This window comes from Gossypium hirsutum, chromosome A09 (genome assembly GCF_007990345.1).
Source record: "Gossypium hirsutum isolate 1008001.06 chromosome A09, Gossypium_hirsutum_v2.1, whole genome shotgun sequence".
NCBI lineage: Eukaryota > Viridiplantae > Streptophyta > Magnoliopsida > Malvales > Malvaceae > Gossypium > Gossypium hirsutum.
This window is the reverse complement of record NC_053432.1, coordinates 23,685,540-23,704,439: the sequence shown is the minus strand read 5'-3', so window position 1 is coordinate 23,704,439 and position 18,900 is coordinate 23,685,540. Positions and strand designations below refer to the sequence as shown.

General features: G+C 33.3%; 2 protein-coding genes across 10 annotated transcripts; one reads left to right on the top strand and one right to left on the bottom strand.

Moving 5' to 3' along the window:
• The first annotated feature begins 2,422 nt into the window (after positions 1-2,422).
• Positions 2,423-4,822, top strand: LOC107901807 (60S ribosomal protein L36-3). 3 transcript variants are annotated; one of them, XM_041077684.1, is made up of 5 exons: positions 2,423-2,671; positions 2,819-2,994; positions 3,602-3,705; positions 4,277-4,476; positions 4,558-4,822. In XM_041077684.1, the coding sequence occupies exons 3-5, from the start codon at positions 3,604-3,606 to the stop codon at positions 4,592-4,594; spliced, it is 339 nt and encodes a 112-aa protein (XP_040933618.1). In that variant the 5' UTR covers positions 2,423-2,671; positions 2,819-2,994; positions 3,602-3,603; the 3' UTR covers positions 4,595-4,822. The 3 variants fall into 3 exon arrangements, with proteins under 3 accessions (XP_040933618.1, XP_016683456.1, XP_016683460.1); XM_016827967.2 differs by lacking the exon at positions 2,423-2,671 and having other exon boundaries at positions 2,804-2,994; XM_016827971.2 differs by lacking the exon at positions 2,423-2,671 and having other exon boundaries at positions 2,844-2,994; positions 3,599-3,705.
• A 2,530-nt stretch (positions 4,823-7,352) lies between these two features.
• LOC107901788 (plectin) lies at positions 7,353-18,101 on the bottom strand. 7 transcript variants are annotated; one of them, XM_016827954.2, is made up of 11 exons: positions 17,493-18,082; positions 16,851-16,937; positions 16,597-16,695; positions 15,731-15,819; positions 15,535-15,623; positions 15,307-15,410; positions 15,116-15,206; positions 14,664-14,739; positions 14,447-14,561; positions 13,817-14,348; positions 7,353-8,122 (listed from the first exon to the last, which is right to left on the bottom strand). In XM_016827954.2, the coding sequence occupies exons 1-11, from the start codon at positions 17,800-17,802 to the stop codon at positions 7,624-7,626; spliced, it is 2,091 nt and encodes a 696-aa protein (XP_016683443.1). In that variant the 5' UTR covers positions 17,803-18,082; the 3' UTR covers positions 7,353-7,623. The 7 variants fall into 7 exon arrangements, with proteins under 7 accessions (XP_016683443.1, XP_016683433.1, XP_016683421.1 ...); XM_016827944.2 differs by having other exon boundaries at positions 7,353-8,137; positions 15,731-16,695; positions 17,493-18,101; XM_016827932.2 differs by having other exon boundaries at positions 15,731-16,695; positions 17,493-18,101.
• Between the last annotated feature and the right edge of the window lie 799 nt (positions 18,102-18,900).

Sequence of the window (18,900 nt, the reverse complement as noted above, 5' to 3'; positions counted from 1 at the left end):
TACACCTTATTCAGGGAATAAATAGCCTCTTTAAATAGGCTATACAATTAACATAACAAGCAAAACTAACTCCTAAAATAATGGAAAGCATAACAACTTATTCAAAACAACTACTGCCTGTATCCAGGACTATTGAAAAAGTCTAACAGCCTTTATCATTAATGGCTTCAGATTTCATACAAAATCTCGTGAAAGATTGAGGAGAACTCAAAATGGTAGAATAGTTGTTACTTCTTCAATTACAAGTTATGCTAGTGTTAGGGACAGACACCTTGTGGAGGGAAATATGGAATATTATAGACTTCTTACAAATATTATTAAGTTGAACTATTATGGCAAACGGAAGGTTTTGTTATTTTGATATGATTGGGTTGATGTTAATACTGCTCGAGGGATTAAAAAAGATCAATTTGGTTTTAGGGTGGTGAATTTCTCTTGATTAATTCACATTAGACAAAAAATGATAAACAAGTCATATATATTTTCTTCTCAAGTGAAACAAGTTTTTTACTCGAAAGATCCCATTGATGAGGGTTGGTATGTTGTACACCGTAACACCCTTAGAAACTTGTTTGACATGGGTGATGAAAGTAGAAATGACATTGAATCAAGATCGAAAACATTTGCTTTTATAGAACAAAACTTAGACGAAACTACCCCTAGACTAGTATATTTTAATGGGTTTATGAATATGTGGATGAAAATATTTATGAATCATGATGTGACATAAAAATGTAGTAAGATTTTATATTTTAATTGATTTATTAATAATATTATAACTTAAAAGATTATATGGTTGAATATATCTATTACTAGTATTGTTGTAATTAGTTACTAAAATTTCAAATGTTATATATTTTTTGCATGTAACATGCCGATGAGGAGATTGATGGATTTAAATATTCTTCGAGTTCCATTACAAGCGAAGGAAACAATTAATGAGCAACATATTGTTGTTGGATCTTCAAATATTCAAAATACATCAGAACAACTTGTAGAAACTCAAAGTAATGTTGTTCCAAATACACCAAAAAAATAAATAAAATAGCGACATTTATATGAATAAGCGTCGTTGAATTCTAAATGATATCACGACGTTTGCATGAAATGCGTCGTTATATATCCATTTTTTTTGCGGCATTTGTATGAATACTGCCTATATATGTCCAGTTCTTTTTTGCCATCCTAAAGCAAAAATGCCTCTAAAGTTTTCTACACTTATTTTACTTGTGTTTTTTACGACGCTTTGTTTTCACAACTATTTTTTAGTAGTGATTATGGATGTGTAACTAGCACTAACAACTCTGTTAACATTTTCTATAATTGTTATTATGATTCAATTTAAAGAAAAGAATTATAGTAACATATTTTTGCATAAATTGTATTTAAAAAAAAAGTAGGTTATGACATATTCGTACGTATTAATGTTTTTTTTTGTTCAATGTATGATAAATGTATGGATAAGTTTTCGTTTTGGTCACTTAACTAGAAAAAAGTTACAATTTGATCACTGAATTATTCAAAAGTTTTCATTTAAGTCTTTGAGCTATTAAAATTGATGCTATATGATTTTCTCTATTTGCACTGGTTGCACCAATTAAACAACTTTATTTCCCCTTCTCTTTTAAAATTTTTTTTATGAAACAATTTTGAACGTCACAAATTTGCTTACTAAAATTTAATCAATTTTTTTCTTCAATCTATTATATGGACCGTCAAATCGACTTGGATCTAAGGTACATTCTTCTACTCACCGATGAGTATTGATCCACCATATCAATCGTCGAATCATTGCTTGGAACATGCTAAGAAAACTTAAAAGAAAACATTAACAACACAGTAACTTACATAAAAACTTTTCAATAATTCAGCAACTTAAATGAAATTTTTTGAATAATTCAACGACTAAATTTCAACTCTTTTAGTTAATAAATCAAAACAAAAATTTACTCATAATTTAATAACTAATGATATAGTTTATGTTTAATGACTAATGATATAGTTTACTTTAAATATATATAATTTCTCTACATGTACTTTTTATTCATAATTTTTTATATGTTAATTATTCATTTATACAAAATTTAATATATTTAATTCTTTATATTATATAATATTTCATATTTATTTCTTTATTTGAAAGGTTTAATTCACTATTTGTTTTTTAAAGTATAATATATATTTTTATTTTGATATTTAAAATTTTTTTATTCCAATTAAATATCTAAAGTATTCAAAGGTTATAATCTTTAGCCCAATTATGAACTAATGTTAAAAAAAAAATGGATCAATCACGCAATGCCATATGGCTCTTTTGTTTTACGGTGCAAATTATGAAAAAAATTGAAAAGATTTTATTAAAAAAGAGAGAAAAGTTTAAATATTTTACTTTTCATTAAATGCAAAAAAAAAAAAATGACTCTTACCTTTTCTCTCCTCACTTTCTCCCCCTTCCCCTCCTTCCCAACAATAACTGAGCAAGCAAGTCAAGGTGCCGCACTGCACCACCAAACTCTTACCTTTTCTCTCCTCTACTTAAAATCACATAACACTGGAAGAAAGTAGAAACTGAAAAGTTTTTGATTTTTGGTAAAATACGCTTCATGTGGTCGTTTGGTTATCTAGGAGCTGTGGAGATGTGATTTTTGTGAAGGCTTCTTCTATTAGCTGGGTTGGATGAATTTATTTTTCCTCTTCTAAACCCATTGTTTCTCTTTGCCTTGTTCTGTTTTTATATAATTTTATAAAAGAAAGACACGTGGCACGACACATCAACCATTTCGTTGCGAGTAAAAGTCAATTTTTAAATTTTGTTTAGGTTGAAATAGACATTCAATTGGGCCGCAAATGGTGATTTTGGGTTGGATCATGCCTTCAATCCAACCCTAGGAGGGAAGTCACTTGCCAATTCGCCCTTATATATATACTCTTTAAGAACAACGTACTCAAAACCCTAACACTCCTTTAGTCCGCCATAGATCGCCGTCTCGAGAGGTAAATCGCGCTATCTCTAAACCCTCCTTCTCTGCTTCTTTCTTCTTCTGAATACTTTTCCTTCTTTGATTGCTTGGGAAATGAAATACTGTGCTCAAACATTTAAGCAGCTTTAGCTGCTTTCGGCTATTGCAATGAATTCAAACTGTGTTTATTAACTGCCTTTCTTTCATTCGTGGGTTTTCTTTTAAAGATTATATCATATTGGCTTTTCCATTTTATATGTATCGCAAGCTTTGGTTTCGTAATGGTTTTGATATCTATGTACATTGTTTTCGTTTTAATTTCAATTTTTCTAACTTCATTAATTTTAGTTTTTTAAACCCTTTTTTAATTTCATTTGCAGTAAGCCTTGGTCTTGAGATATTCGGGATTATCATGAATCAGTGTTATATATATTTTACTGCTGAATCATGCTAATAAATTATGTGAAATTTGAGAGGTTTTTGAGTCCTAAGTTAAAAAATCATATATATATCTGCTAATGTTTGAAGCATGAGTTGAAATCTAAATGGACGGTAATCTAGATTTGATAGCTTATTGAAATGCCCCTCGAATATTGTGCTTTTCATTCTATTTTTCATGATTTTTTTGTTTACTTAAGCAGGCATGGCCACCAAGCAGCCAAATACAGGCCTTTTTGTAGGACTAAACAAGGGCCATGTTGTAACCAAGAAGGAATTGGCTCCACGTCCATCTAACAGAAAAGGAGTAAGTGCATCCTATGCCTAATTATGTTCTTTTTTTGTAGAATAATAGTAAACGATTATATGTATTAGTCCTTTGCCCAAAGGTAAAAATACCACGAAGGTCCCTATACTAGGAGTTGGATTTCATTTTACTCCCTTTATTCAAAAAATGAAATGAGCAAATTAGTTTTTATATCTTAGATCAAAGAGCAAATTGATTCATGTGTACCTCATTTTGATGTATAGGAACTATTTTTTAATAGTAGAAATGAATGAATTTTTAACAAAAGACTTGTGTTTGCTCCTTGATCTAATGTATATGAACTAATTTGACTAGTTTTTGAGTAGAGAGAGCAAAATGCAATCTGAGTGTTTTTGAGTAGAGAGAGCAAAATGCAATCTGAGTCCTAGTATAAGAGCTTTCATGATACTTTTACCAAAAGAGGGAAGGGGGGAAATGTATGGAAAAAGGGCAGCACTACCTTTGAATAGCCATATTGGGTCTTTTGTTATTCTTTGTATTTAATCTTTTGGAAGGGATTGGATCTTAGAGTGGAAGTTGAAATCATGATTTATCTTATTTCTTCTCCCAGAAAACTAGCAAAAGAGTCCATTTTGTGAGGAACTTGATAAGGGAAGTTGCTGGTTTTGCACCGTATGAGAAGAGGATTACGGAGCTTTTGAAGGTTGGTAAGGACAAGCGAGCTCTCAAGGTAGCTAAAAGAAAATTGGGAACTCACAAGAGAGCCAAGAAGAAGCGTGAAGAGATGTCGAGTGTTCTCCGCAAGATGAGGTAACATATATATATGTTATTATATCAGAGGACATTGAATTATATCTTTGTCTTACGAATATGTTGATGATTTGCATGCAGGGCTCATCATCCTGGAGGTGGAGACAAGAAGAAGTGAAGCTTTTATTTTTGTTGATTTATGGACAAGCTTGAAGGTTTGATTTAGTAGCTGTTAGAGATTTTGTTTAGCACTTTGTTTGAGACTGAAAATCATGCACTCAAATTTGCTGCTTTACATGAATTACTGCAAGTTTTTTTTTTTTTAAATTTAAAATGTGTTTATTATGCACTCGTAAAAATTCAGTGAAATGCAGAATATGGCTGGGGCCATGGATTTAAAATCAAACTGTATCTGTCACAACTCAATTGATTCGAATATATATCAGTTGAAACTTTTTAAAAGAAATTAAAAATATAAAATTTATAAAATTCATCTCCTGGCAATCTGTGTGTGAGCTCTGTTAATTTTTATAAGTTTTAAGGGTTAAATTTTTCCTTTTATAGTTGGAAGGTCAAATATGTGTGTATGATAAATTTTTCCTTTATTATTTATCAAAATAAATTAAAAATTAGACTATAAATGGAAAACATTATCATTCAAAATGTATGAGTATGTAACACTATTAAGGTATGCAACTAAAGTTGGTTTTGAGAGCCAAAATCTCACTAACTTGTTTATTGTTGGCGGGTTGTATTTGTTTTTGCGTTGTTTATTTGGATTATTTAAATTGCCTCAACTTACAATTTTTTTTTATTTAAAAATTAAAGATAAACACGCAGATATAATTATGTGAAAATTTATCTATTCAACTAGTCCATAGTTTAGTTTTTTCATAAATGTATGATCCAATTGACTTGTAAATCTATTCAAATATTCAATGCAATAAGAAAATATAAATATTGACAATCGAATTAATCTTTATACAATTATACTTGAACTTCCATGGTTAGAAAGGATAAAGCCCAATCACGACATTCGTATCCATGTTCATGTTTGTAAAAGCAACAACCATTTGTTTTGTTTTTCATTTACTTGCCCTCCAAAGTGGCCTCATTGAACCCCCAACAAAATGAATCGACCATTTCAAAGAACTATAGTAAAGAAGATACATGGTATGTGTCTTGTTGCGGAAGTGATTTTCGCAACAATATTCCTCTTACCATCCAAAGCATTTAAGCTCTACCATATCTCTTCCACAATTGAATGTGAAGTAGTTAATTTAAGAAGCCTTTCCAACTATCTACATTTCACTTGATTCACATCTAATTCGTTCTTCTTTTTAGACGACACGACACTTAATAACCGATCATATTTATACTCAATATTGATGTTACTAGTTCCGATTATCGCATTCTCGTTAATTGAAAAACCGAATGTTAAAGTGATATCTTCTAACGTTAGTCATTTCTCAATATGAAAAATGGAATGTATACATTATCGGCTTCCATCTTTCCAACAAGGTGGGAAGCAATTCTAATTTCATAATAAACTTTGTTATCATAGATGTCACATGTAAACAATCACTCTTCAAGCAATTTACAATACATCCATTATCCTCCGAAAAATTTAAATTATGTTGAAAACGAATAACTCCATATTTCAACCGCTAAAAAACCAACATAAAAATATTTAATTTCACAAAATCTTAAAAAAAAATTTCTATAAAAGATTATAAATTTTAAAAAAATTGAATTAAAAATTGATACCATATTAAAGACATAATTTGTTATATTTTCTTCCTAAAACCTTCAAGATATCATTTTTTCTCGAAAAAAGAAGAAAATAACAAGTTTACTAGAGAGAGTTTGAGAGGACTTTTGATGGGAAGAGAAAAAAAATAAGTGGAGGTATTTATAGGAGAGAAAGTCGACCGATGGTTGTTAACTCCCCATGATTGTTAACTTCTTTGTATTAAATTCTTAGTGAAACTTTACAACTTAAAAATCTCACACCCTATGGAAGTTAATTTATTATTGATTTTACCTTGCAATTATGACATATAGAGTATGCATTCTTATAATAATTTGACATTACATAGAATTCAACACACACAAGTGTCAAAGTATCTATAAAAAGATATTCTAAAATATAACTTTTACAAATAATAATCAAATTTCGACTGAATCCTCAAGGGAACGCATAGCCACATTGCTTTTAGATTCAACTAAAACGTTGTGTCAACCAAAGCAGTACAAGACCCTCGTATATAGCCTGATGGACACTGAAACAACCAATATTTGTATAAAAATCAAATGATTTTAGTTCTTGGTTTGTTTCTTGTTCTTTGATTTTTCTGGATCCTTACTAAAATATTATTCTTTGAATTGGGGCCTAACAATTTTTTGTCAGATTTTACATTCCTAACCCCGATTTAAAGATTCGATTATTGGACGGTTGTGCAACCTCGACACTTGATAAGATGAACCTCTTCATTGCTCAGAACAAGCAAATGGCTTCCACAAATCTCCAAATTAAAAAGTGGATTTATTATTATTATTATTATTTGATTCTCTTGCCTTTGCAGATTATAAAAGATTTTATTATTATTTTTTTTTTTGGCATTCTTTGGAGTTTGCAAATAGAAAAAGAAAATTATGGAGATACTATGATGTTTTGAGAATGATAGCAACAGCTCCAGATACAACCCAAAATGGAGTACAGCTTCACACATCAATGTGGATGCAACTTTCACTACTTGATAATAATGTTTGGTTTAAGATATTCCAATTTTCTTTTATTTAAAATACTTTTAGTGTTACTTAAATTCAGGTCATTCAAATAAATTTTTTTTTGACAGTTGAGGTACCAAAATAGAGATACTAGCGTTTGGAGATTTGATGAAGTACAAGGACTACTAATGCTACCATACCAATTATTCATCAAATTATGTTTTTAAAGATTTCAAGATATGATTAAATGTCCAACAAGAAACTTTTCGGGTGCTATTAAGAACAAATACATAAATAGCAATTTTCATTGCTTATTATTTTCTTTTACACATCATTTAAATGACAAATGATTAACATAGTACACTCATTCTAATGCATATTCATCAGAGATGAGATGAATTACATGCCTCTCAACTGCAAAATTTCTTTATTTCCGTGCCCAAGAAAGGCCAAAACATAAATCACAGGTGGAGAGACTTATGTTCTGAACCTCTGAGTGAGTTTCCCAACCCCTTCCCGACAATCACCGGCCACCCGTTTTGCGCCTTCTTTAAGGGCCAAGCTAAATCCTGCTGTGCTTTGCTGCAATTCTTGTACCGATCCCCTTGTGCTCAATGCAGCCCTGTCTTTCAAAACTCCAGCTTTTGCGCTTGCTATGGAGGCCCACTCCTTCAACATTGAGATAAAATATTGTATCTTTTGAATGATCTTACCGATGAACTCTCTAGTTTTCCCTTTAACTTCACTTGCCAATGCCTTGAGCTTCTTCACTAAAGCTTCACTCCTGGTGACGGTTCCTTCAACCTCATCTTCGACTTTCTTCCCTACATTTACCCATGTAACTTTTGCTATAGTCTCTTCCTGAAGGTCTTTATCAACCACCACTTTGATACCTTGCCTCTCCCAGCGGTCTCTAGCCTCCTCTAAGGCTTTTGCCTGTTCTCTTGCTCTTTTTGCTTCATCCTCAGCCCACGCCCTGAATCATTAGGAACTTTAAATGCTCAAATGATAACAGAACTGAGTCAAACATATCTTTCAGAAAAACTAAAGCAGCCGACGACAGACAAATTAAAGAAGCAAAACAGTAAGACAATAATTGAATCTCCAAATGGATTTTACAGTAACCCAAGAGAAGAAAAAGCCAAAATTATGAACAATTATTCTTCCATAGAAGCATATAAGAAATGCAGGAGAAATATTGATTCGACTGCCATACAGAAGTATATTCATAATAAAGAATCAAGCTAGATATTGGTTTAGCAGTTGGCAGAGGGTATAATTCAAATAGCAAGCAAGCCAGGTTGTCTTTCTAAACTGATAATCTTACTTAATATATTGGTTTAGCAGTTGCAGAGGTAAAAGAACATTTGCATTTTGAACACAGATTTTCAAGAAAAATACTTCCGTAAATTAAACAAGAATATAAATCATGACATATGAACATCATGTCTGACGCATTGTTCCTCGTTGAAATATGTGAAAGCCATATATTTTGGGAATATATTTTAAATGTATTTAAGTAGATAAGTTTTATTCTTATTCTATAAATGTTTTATTTTATTTTTAATAGTTTATTAAAAAATAAGGAAATTATTTTCCCTATGTTTAAGTTTTAGTAGTTTATTAGAGAAAGGGAATTATTTTCCCAATTAGGATTAGCACTCTTTTCTCTATTTAAGTTCAGTTCTTTAGTTAATAAAAAATAGAACAGTTTTATTAAAAACTCTCTTAAAAACTTTCATGGCATCTGAGTTAGGTTAAATCTCTAGTAACATCATGGTTAAAACAACCTTCACTAGAGATAAGAGATCCAACAATTAAACAGAAGAAGAAAGTTCTACCGTTGAAACAACTACCAATAGTACAATGACTCAAGGGATAGAGGCGTCTCACCTTTCTTTTCAGCTGACATCTCACAAGCTGAATGACAAGAATTATCTAGAATGGTCGCTGTCCGTAAAATTAGCAATTGATGGGCACGACAAGTTAGGTCATTTAACTAGAGAAGTCAAGCAACAATAGGTGGGTGATCCAAAGATGAGCAAGTGGAGGTCAAAAAATTCTATGATAATTGCATGGCTTATTAATTCCATGAAAGCATACGTAGGTAAACCCTTTTTTTTTTCTCCTGACTATTAAAAATGTTTGGGACGCTATGAAAGACACCTATTCAGATTTAGAAAACGCTTCATATATATTTAAGTTAAAAATAAAACTTTGGAAAGCTAGGTAAGGGGAAAAGGAAGTTACTTTTTATTATGACGAGACGATGTCTCTTTGGCAAGAACTTGATCAGTGTTATAATGATGAATGGGAGTGTCCCGGAGATGGTGTAAAAGTTATAAAAAAAGAAGAGAATGAACGAGCTTATTTGTTTCTGGCTGGTTTAAATAAAGAATTTGACGAAGTGAGATCTCAGATCTTAGAGAAAAAATCGCTTCCAAAACTCTATGAGATTTTATTTTAGGTTAGAAGAGAGGAGATAAGGAGAAAAATAATGTTAAGACCAGGGTTTGAAGCTAATGATGATAATTTTGCTCTTGTAACTATTAAAAATAATGATGATAGTGAAAAAAGGAAAAAACCTTGATATGATCACTGCAAAAAATATTGGCATGCTTGAGAAACATGTTGGAAGCTCCATAGAAAACCGATGAATGGAAGAAAAAAGAGTTGCAATGATCGTGGTTCACAATCAGGGGATAGCAGAGCTTTCCAAACAATTAATGAAAATTATGAGGACCAAATTTCTCTGGAAGGGTCTCCATTCACTAAGGAACAATTAGAGCATCTACACAAGCTTTTTCAATCACCACAGTTTCGGATGAATTCTTCTGTTCCTAACTCATCCAATAATCCTTTTTCCACTTTTGCCTAACCAAGTATTGATTTTTCTTTTTTTTTTCAATATCAAGCATTGTAAAACAAACACATGGATCGTTGATTCTGGAGCTAGTGATCACATGATTAGTAGTCATTTTCTTTTTGCAACTTACACACTTGTGCAGGAAACAAAAAAATCAAAGTAACAGAAGGGTCGTTCTCGGCAATAGCCGAGAAAGGCACTGTTAAAATTTCATCTTCATTGGTTTTACATGTGCCAAATCTAGCTTGTAATCTTATATCGGTCAGTAAATTATCCCAGTCTTTAAATTGTCATGTTATATTTGACTCCTCTATGTGTAAATTTCAGGAGATGGTCCTAGGGAGGATGACTGGCAATGCTAAAGAATTTGGTGGAATTTACTTTCTTGACAACGACCATCTAAGTCAACCAATAACTACTTTATATTTAAATTTTGTTTCTGATTTTGATAAGGTTATGATTTAGCATTATAGACTTGGATATCCTAATTTTTACTATTTAAGATATTTGTTACCTGATCTATTTAAAAATTAAAAGTCCTTATTCATATCACTGTGAATTTTGTGAATTTTGTGAATTAGCAAAACATCATCAGTCATTCTTTCCACCTCAAAAATATAAAGTTTCCAAACCTTTTTCGTTAATTCATAGTAATGTTTGGGGGCCTTCAAAAGTTTAACTTTTTTGGAAAAATGTTGGTTTGTCATATTTATTAATGATCATACTCGTATTTGTTGGGTGTTTTTATTAAAAGATAAGTCTAAAGTTAAAAATGTGTTTCAGTTTTTTTATGCTATGGTGAAAAGACAATTTGATGTGAAAATATAACTATTTCGAAGTGACAATAGTGAGGAATTTTTTAGTGACCAATTAAGTGTTTTCTTAATCAAACATGGAATAGTCCATTAAAGTTCTTGTACAAATACGCCACAACAAAATAGGATTACAAAAAGAAAAAACCGACATCTTTTGGAAGTAACTAGAGCCTTGATGTTCACTAGTCAAGTACCACTTTATCTTTGGGGTGAAACCTTGTTAACAACTACATATCTTATTACTAGAATGCCTAGTAAAACTCTAAACTATAGAACTCCTTTTTGTCTCTTTAAATATAACTTTCCTAACTCTAAATTGATCACAGATTTATCCTTCTGAGTTTTTGGGTGTAGTGTTTTGGTTCATCTTCACAATCAAGGTAAACTAGATCCTAGAGCAAAAAAATGTCTTTGTTGGCTATGCTTATAATAAAAAGAGTTACAAATGTTATGATCCAATTGATAGGAAAATTATTGTTACCATGGATGTCACATTTGTTGAACCGCAGTCTTATTTTAATTCTAATATTCAGGGCGGGAATTATAGTACGGAAGATTTTATAATTGATCAAGAAAAGACTAGGAATATACAACCTAGAGATTCTAATAATGGGGAAGGTGAATTTATGATTAACACATAAATTAATGATGTTAATGTTGTTAATAAAAAAGGAGTATGAAGGTGTAGAGTCTGATCATGAGAATAAAGAACAAATAAAGGAGTTAATTGTTTACTCAAGAAGAAATCGAAATCAAGAAAGTGGAATCCACCAGATTCATCACCAAGAATCTGACCCACAAGATCTTGTCAAAAGTTCAGGTAAAGCTCATAATCCAGCCAATGATTTTTCTGATTTAGATATTCCAATTGCTAAAAGAAAATGTATTAAAAATATTGTCAAATATCTCATGTCTAACTTTGTATCCTATAAAGCCTTATCTTCGACATTCTCAGCCTTTGTTACGTGTCTCGGTACTGTGAAAATACACAAAAATGTGAAAGATGCTTTATAGGTTCCTGAGTGGAAGGAGGCTATTTTAGAGATGCGCGCTCTTGAAAAAACATGTACATGAGAAACAGTGGAATTACGTGTAGGAAAAAAAATAGTGGGTTGTAAATGGGTGTTCACAACCAAATTCAAACCGGATGGTTTTTTAGATAGATACAAAGCCTGATTGGTGGCTAAAAGGTACACTCAGACATACGGGATAGATTATCTTGAAACATTTGCTCCAGTAGCCAAATTAAATTCCATTAGAGTTCTATTATCAATTGTTGTTAATCTTAATTGGTCTTTACAACAGCTAGATGTGAAGAATGTTTTCCTAGATGGGAAACTTGAAGAAGAAATTTACATAGATCCTCCTCCAGGTTTTGAAGAAAATTTTAAAACTAGAGTATGTAAACTCAATAAATCTTTTTATGGTCTGAAGCAGTTTCCTTGAGCTTGGTTTGAACGTTTAACCCAAGTCGTTAAAAAACAAGATAACTCACAAAGGCAAGCTGATCACACAATGTACTATCGACATACACAAAAATGTAGAATAGCAGTTATTATAGTTTATGTTGATCATATCATTCTTACAAGAGATGAAGTGGATGAAATAAGGCGTCTCAAGGAGCATCTAGCATTGAAGTTTGAGATTAAAGGCTTGGGTCCTTTGAAATACTTTCTTGGAATGGAAGTTGCTCAATCAAAGAAGAGTCTTGTGGTCTCTCAGAAAAAATATGTGATTGATCTTTTAAAAGAGGCTGGGATGAGTGGTTGCTGCCCAGCCGACACACCAATTGATCCAAATGTAAAATTCGGAAATAAAGAAGGTCGATTAGTTGATAAAGGGCAGTACTAAAGATTAGTTGGTAAGTTAATTTCTTTATCACATACAAGGCCAGACATAGCTTTTGCAGTGAGCTTAGTGAGTCAATTTATGTACTTCCCAATGGAGGAACATGAAGAAGCAATGTTTCGGATTCTAAGATACTTAAAAAGTTCACCTGGAAAGGGTTTATTCTTCAAGAAATCTGAACAAAGAGGAATTGAAGCTTATACAGATGTAGATTGGGCAGGCTCAATAACAGATAGAATATCTACATCAAGATACTGTACATTTATTTAGGGAAACCTTGTGACTTGGCGAAGCAAAAAACAAAGTGTTATAGCAAGAAGTAGTGCAGAGGCTGAGTTTAGATCAATGGTTCAAGGAATTTGAGAAATGATGTGGTTAAAAAGAATTATGGAAGAGCTGAGGAAGCCAATAACTTCACCAATGAAGTTGTATTGTGATAGCAAAGCTGCCATTAGTATTGCTCACAACCCAGTCCAGCATGACAGAACTAAACATATTGTGATTGATAGACATTTTAGCAAGGAGAAGATTGAAGAAAACCAAGTGTGCATGCCATTTGTTCCTTCAAAACAACAGATTGTTGACATACTCACCAAAGGGCTCTCTAAAACAAGTTTTGATTTTCTTGTAAGCAAGTTGGGCATTATTGATATATATGCACCAACTTGAGGGAGGGTGTTGAAATATGTGAAACTCATATATTTTGGGAATATATTTTAAATTTATTTAGGTAGACAAATTTTATTTAGGAAGATAAGTTTTATTCTTATTCTAGGAATATTTTATTTATATTAAGGGAATTATTTTTTCCAATTAGGATTAGGACTCTTTTTTCTATTTAAGTTCAGTTCTTTAGTTAATAAAAAACAGAACCGTTTTATTAAAAGCTCTCTTGAAAACTTTCATTCCTAACTTCTAACTTGGAACAAAAGTGACATTTATAGATTGAGCAGATAAGCACAAATCCATGTCAAATCTGATAGATGCAAATTCTTATGCAAGTGAACAAACATAAGCAGTCTCACACTAAATATCCTTGAATATGTTATCCTGCAAATAGAGCATCTAATTTATATTAGAAGAATCTTTTCAATTCTTCCCTGTTAGGTGTTGCAGCATCTAATAAAGTTCATTTCTTTACCTGGCCATAGATAAAGCTTTTCTCTCCACCTCCAGCTCATGCTGTAACCTGACAACCTCCTGGCTTTCATCCTCTGTTTCTTTTCGTAGTTTGTTAATCACTTCCTTCTCATATGATATCTCTACCTTGTTATTCATCAGGCTTTCCAACTGCTCCTCCACTTCACGCCTTAACCTTGAAAGAACTTCCATTTCTGAATCAATGGCAGCACGGTCCTTCATTAAGGCCATATTCTGTGCCTCTCTCTCAGCTCTTAACCTTTCCAGTTCATGCATTGTCTCTTCGGCCATTTTTTCAACAGCATCAATCTTTTCCTTTTCGATTAAAAGCTCTTTCTCAAAACTAGCATTAACATCTTTCTCAACCTCAGCAACTAAAGCATTATGAGCAGATACTGCCTTTTCTGCCATTGATTCTGCTTCAATACGCGCAAGCTCCTCATTTACTAGGTCAAAAGCCTCACCAGTTGCAAGAGCAACAGCAACTTGGGCTTTGGTCACAGGCTTATTTGGCTGAAACAGTCTTGTACAACCTGCCGGGGATAATGAAAATAACAAAGAAATATCAATCATCAAATTCAACATCAACAAGAAATTTAGTGAAAGAAATTGTAATTCAAACAAAACTTACCAAAAGCAAGTGCTATTATTCCTTGTTCTCCAGCAGACACATCAGCCACAACTGCAGGCCATGCATCTGGATTTATCTTAGCTATGTCTATAAAACCAGAAATTTGGTAGAGGATCTATACATGGCCACAAGGTAAAATTAATACCAAATATACTCACTACTACGTACAACAAAGAAGATAAAATGGACAAATAAACAAAACTCAAGCATAGCCAACCTTTTTGTCGGCTTCCGGAAGTTGTCTTTTCTCCAGGGCCATTTTCCAACTCACAAGATCCTGGCGTGATAGTGGACTGGAGCATAAAAAAAAGAAGGAAATGAGGAAATGAAAAGACAATAGAAACCCAGAAGTAATGCAGGCTCGTATCCTCAAATAAAGCAACAGACTGAAAAGCAAAACTGCAATGCAAAACCGCAATGCAATTTTCATTCACATCATTCCAGATTTTATTAAGGCTAAGTCAGAAAGTTATATATCAGGCTTTTTTGCACATCTTTTAAGAGCATTTTACTTCAATTAAATGAAATGGGTTAACCACGACTTTGGGAAACGGGAACCATTCTTTAGATATAGAACAAAAGGCCATGCAGAAGTTTAGGGCAAAAAAGTAATGGCAAGAATTGTATTGGAGACTTATATTGCAAGTTCAATGTGTGAACAGTAAAAACCTTTCAGGAGAAAAGTAAAATGGGCCTAGATCGTCATTAAGCAGATCTTTATTTGAAAGAGTGCTTGAGATAAGTCCAGCCTCCGCTAAGCCTGAATAACCAACTCCATTAACAACAATGATTACAACAAAAATAAAGTTACCCAACAAATATGAAATATCATTGCCAAGAATATAAAATCCTATTCTCACCTTGAATGGATGAAAAATCAGGGTCTTCAGGTGTGATGTCATCAAATGCAAGTTCAGTAACATTCTCAATATACATTGCAGGATAAACTTTTGATACTGAATTCCTGCAAGCAACAAAAAAGGGATTGCAAGTTTTCTTTTCCCTATTTAAAATTGCTAACTAAGATGCTAATTTCCCAATGCCAACATACTGCCATACATGGGACTAATTAGGAAGGGACCTGTTACCTCGAAAGAACACCACTTGCAGACACTAACCATCGAGCATACTCACGGCGTGTGCAAAGACCGCTAGGTTGAGCATCAGCCTCAATGACCTGGAAAGATTCAGATATTTGATCAATAGGTTGCAACTTGCAGGTCCTCATCTTATCTGCAGAGCTTATACTGTAATTGTTTCAATATATCAGTGAGAAAGAAACACCTTCAAAACTTGAAGGGCCGCAAGTGCCTGCCCCTGAACCTGATCAACAACTGCAGGAATGAGAACCTTTCCTGGATGCACCTGTAGAGCTGCAGAAACTACAGATGGAGCAGGTATACCGGCAGGGGAGAAGGAACTCCTTGGAATTGGAGATTCCAAAACTGGTTTGCTATCATTTATCTCTTTATAATCAATTTCCTTTTGCTCATCTTGGGGATGAGCTGGTGCTGACATAGAGGTTATTTCAGATGGCATACTCTCATTTAAGTTGTTCACCTCAAGGTTTCCTTCAGATGGAAATGATTCTATGGTTTTCACATTGTCTATGGGTAAAGAATGAGGTTCTAAAATTGGTTCAAACTTGGAACTAACTGAGAAGTTCAAAGTCACAGCCTCATTGGTTAGACTAGAACTAGAAGAAGAATCCACTGAGGTATTACAATTCTCTTTTCCTTGTGATCCAAGCTTTCCCTCATCGATATCATTGTTTAGGTTTATTGGGTCAGACAAATTAGTATCTATAGTTTCTTTGACATTAAACAAATTTTCTTTAGTTTCTGAAGTTGCCTCAGGTGAACCAATATCAAGGTTGCTTTCTGACTTTCTAAGGCTTGGTGCGAAAATAGGCCCACCAGCAACTTCAGATTCAGGCAATTTAGGTGATATTGGAGTTAAGCCTGTGCCAATTGGCATTCCATCCAAAGCTGAAACATTTTGCAAGTCTTCTTGAATTGGAGCAGTGTTAGCGGCAACATTGCCATTATATATGTAACCGTCTACTAAGTACGAACCATTGTCATTTTCAAGTTTATTATCAGTAGAAGTGGCATTAAATTCTGAAGGTGACAAAAGATCCTTACGTATACCTTTCTTGCTTTCATTCTCCTCAGACTTATCAGTCTCATTATCAGAGGCCAATAAAACTTCCTGTAGAGCTGTTAGCGGTTCCAACTGTTGTTTTGTCCCTGCAGTCAACAGATTACAATCTTTCATCACCACCACTCAGGCCAATTTGATCTATAATACCTAATAAACACACAAACGAAAAAAGGTAATAGCATGCAAATGATACAAGAACATGATAAAATAGAACGTGCTGTAGTCAAAAGAGACCACTTACTAGCAGTGCTTTGGTTACCAATGGACATTGCTGCAAAGGAAAGCCCAGCTACCAGAACAAGTCCAACTGATCCAGCTCTTATAATTCCTGAAAGCAAACTACTTACGACTTGTTATTAGTCCATGATAAAGGGACCAACTATTTTAATTTAAACCCCTTTAAGAATAATTAGAACATCCCCAACCCAAGTCATTGCCCAAGCATTCTTTGACAACCATGAAAATAGAAGAGATGAAGAAGAGCCCAATTCTATTCGCCATTATCATCTTATGCATATCTGCTTCATTTCAAAGGAATACCTCTGATTGGCAGATGCTAAAAAGTAATTTAGCGTTAGAAAAACATAAATCATAAGCTTAAGCAAATTATAGCGGGGAAGGGATAAATCTACTAATAATGATAACAAAAAAAAAGAAAAAAAAAACAGAGCAACGCACCATAATTTGATATTGTAAAACCAGATTCAAAATATATTAACATAAAATTTCATCCTTTTGCCTTTTGATCAACAAAAATAGTTAGATAAAACTTTTATTATTTTCAACTAACTCTTGAAAACAAAATAGCACAAAATTCAATCAAGAAAAATAGTAATGACATTTTCGTTAGATGCAGAGTAACAAATGTATCATAAATTTATACCTCCGAACCATCCGCTCCGTCTCGAGTCTACGGAGTCTTCAACATGTTCCGAATCGGACCATCCAGAAAAGGCATCCGCCCCCGCGCCAGCTGTGGAGTCGGCCACAATCCGAAAAGCACCGTTATGACGTCGTTCCAGTCTCTGACTCCTGCTTCGTGTGAGAGAGAGCAGGCGAAGACGACGATGAGAATCGAGGTTGGTCGTCCACGCCCCGACGAGAAGCGCGCGTGGTTCGACGGAATTCCTGCAACGCAGAGCCAGACGGAGCTGGGGAGAGCTGGGGGACAACGTGACGGTGGTAGAAGCCATCACCAAAAGAAAATAAGAAGGAAGGTAAAAGGGGTGAATTGTTCTAGGGATTTTGGTAGAATTTGATTGTCAGTTAATGGTATAAAGGAGGATGGAAAGAGTGGGGTTGGTTATCTGAGTAATTAATAAACAAGAAGTGAGGAAGGATGATGCTTCATATTCAGTGTGTCGCTGTGTTGTTGTTTTTACCGAGTACCGGAATTTGATGTTCAGGCAGCTACCTATCTTTTCATTAATCTCTCCTCCCTCATTTTCCTCGTTTTGCCTTCCTAATTATCCTGTCTTAAATCTTAACCAGACATTTTAGGAATTAAGTCCGTAGGAGAATATTTTAAACATTTTTATTTTCTCTTTCTTTCTTTCTTTCTTTTTTTTTTTAAACCAACAATAACATTCGTTTTGTTTATTAACATAATTTAAATAAATAATCTATTATCTATTAGATTATAATATATTTATATTATAATCAACCTATTTATTTATAATCTATCCAAAAATTAGAGAAACTAATTTGAACATATTAGGAAGCATAGTTTGCTTTGATAACCCGTTTGGGTGTCTGCTTTAATATCACGTTTTGCTTTTGTTGTTTGCTTTGGTTTGTCATTTTATTTGGTGCTTCTCCAGATGTGTATCAGTAGTTGGAGTGTTGTTTTGTGTTTTTCCTTTTAGAAGTTGATCGATTTCAAATCTACTATGGAAGAGTCGCTGACAAGTATGAAGATTGAGGATGAGGCTCTTTGGAGAGTGCTGGTGGAAAGGAATGTCAGTTCTTGATAGTATGATCTATGTTTGGTAGGATGCTTCCGAACTATGAGTGTAGTTCATTTCCAAGCCATGAGGAACATGTTGGCAAATCTTTTGCACCCACTAAGAGGGGTGGCAATATCATATATAGGGAAAAAGAGATTCCTTTTCAAATTCTTTTATGAGATCAATCTCACTAGGGTGATTGAGGGTGGACCATGGACTTTTAACAACCAACTACTAGTGTTTCATCGTTTGTTAGAAGGAGAAGACCCTCTACATGTACAACTTTTTTCCGTGGATTTTTTATACAAATTCATGATATTTCCAATGGCTTATTCAATGAGACCA

What these genes read in the sequence shown, in the direction of transcription:
- LOC107901788 (XM_016827932.2), bottom strand. Translation starts at nt 17,802, where the DNA reads ATGGCTTCTACCACCGTCACGTTGTCCCCCAGCTCTCCCCAGCTCCGT. An exon ending in TGGTAACCAAAGCACTGCTA is followed by an intron (nt 16,696 to 16,850) that starts GTAAGTGGTCTC and finishes TGTTGACTGCAG; the next exon opens with GGACAAAACAACAGTTGGAA. An exon ending in CGGCCCTTCAAGTTTTGAAG is followed by an intron (nt 15,624 to 15,730) that starts GTGTTTCTTTCT and finishes GAATCTTTCCAG; the next exon opens with GTCATTGAGGCTGATGCTCA.
- LOC107901807 (XM_041077684.1), top strand. Translation starts at nt 3,604, where the DNA reads ATGGCCACCAAGCAGCCAAATACAGGCCTTTTTGTAGGACTAAACAAG. An exon ending in GTCCATCTAACAGAAAAGGA is followed by an intron (nt 3,706 to 4,276) that starts GTAAGTGCATCC and finishes TTCTTCTCCCAG; the next exon opens with AAAACTAGCAAAAGAGTCCA. An exon ending in AGTGTTCTCCGCAAGATGAG is followed by an intron (nt 4,477 to 4,557) that starts GTAACATATATA and finishes ATTTGCATGCAG; the next exon opens with GGCTCATCATCCTGGAGGTG.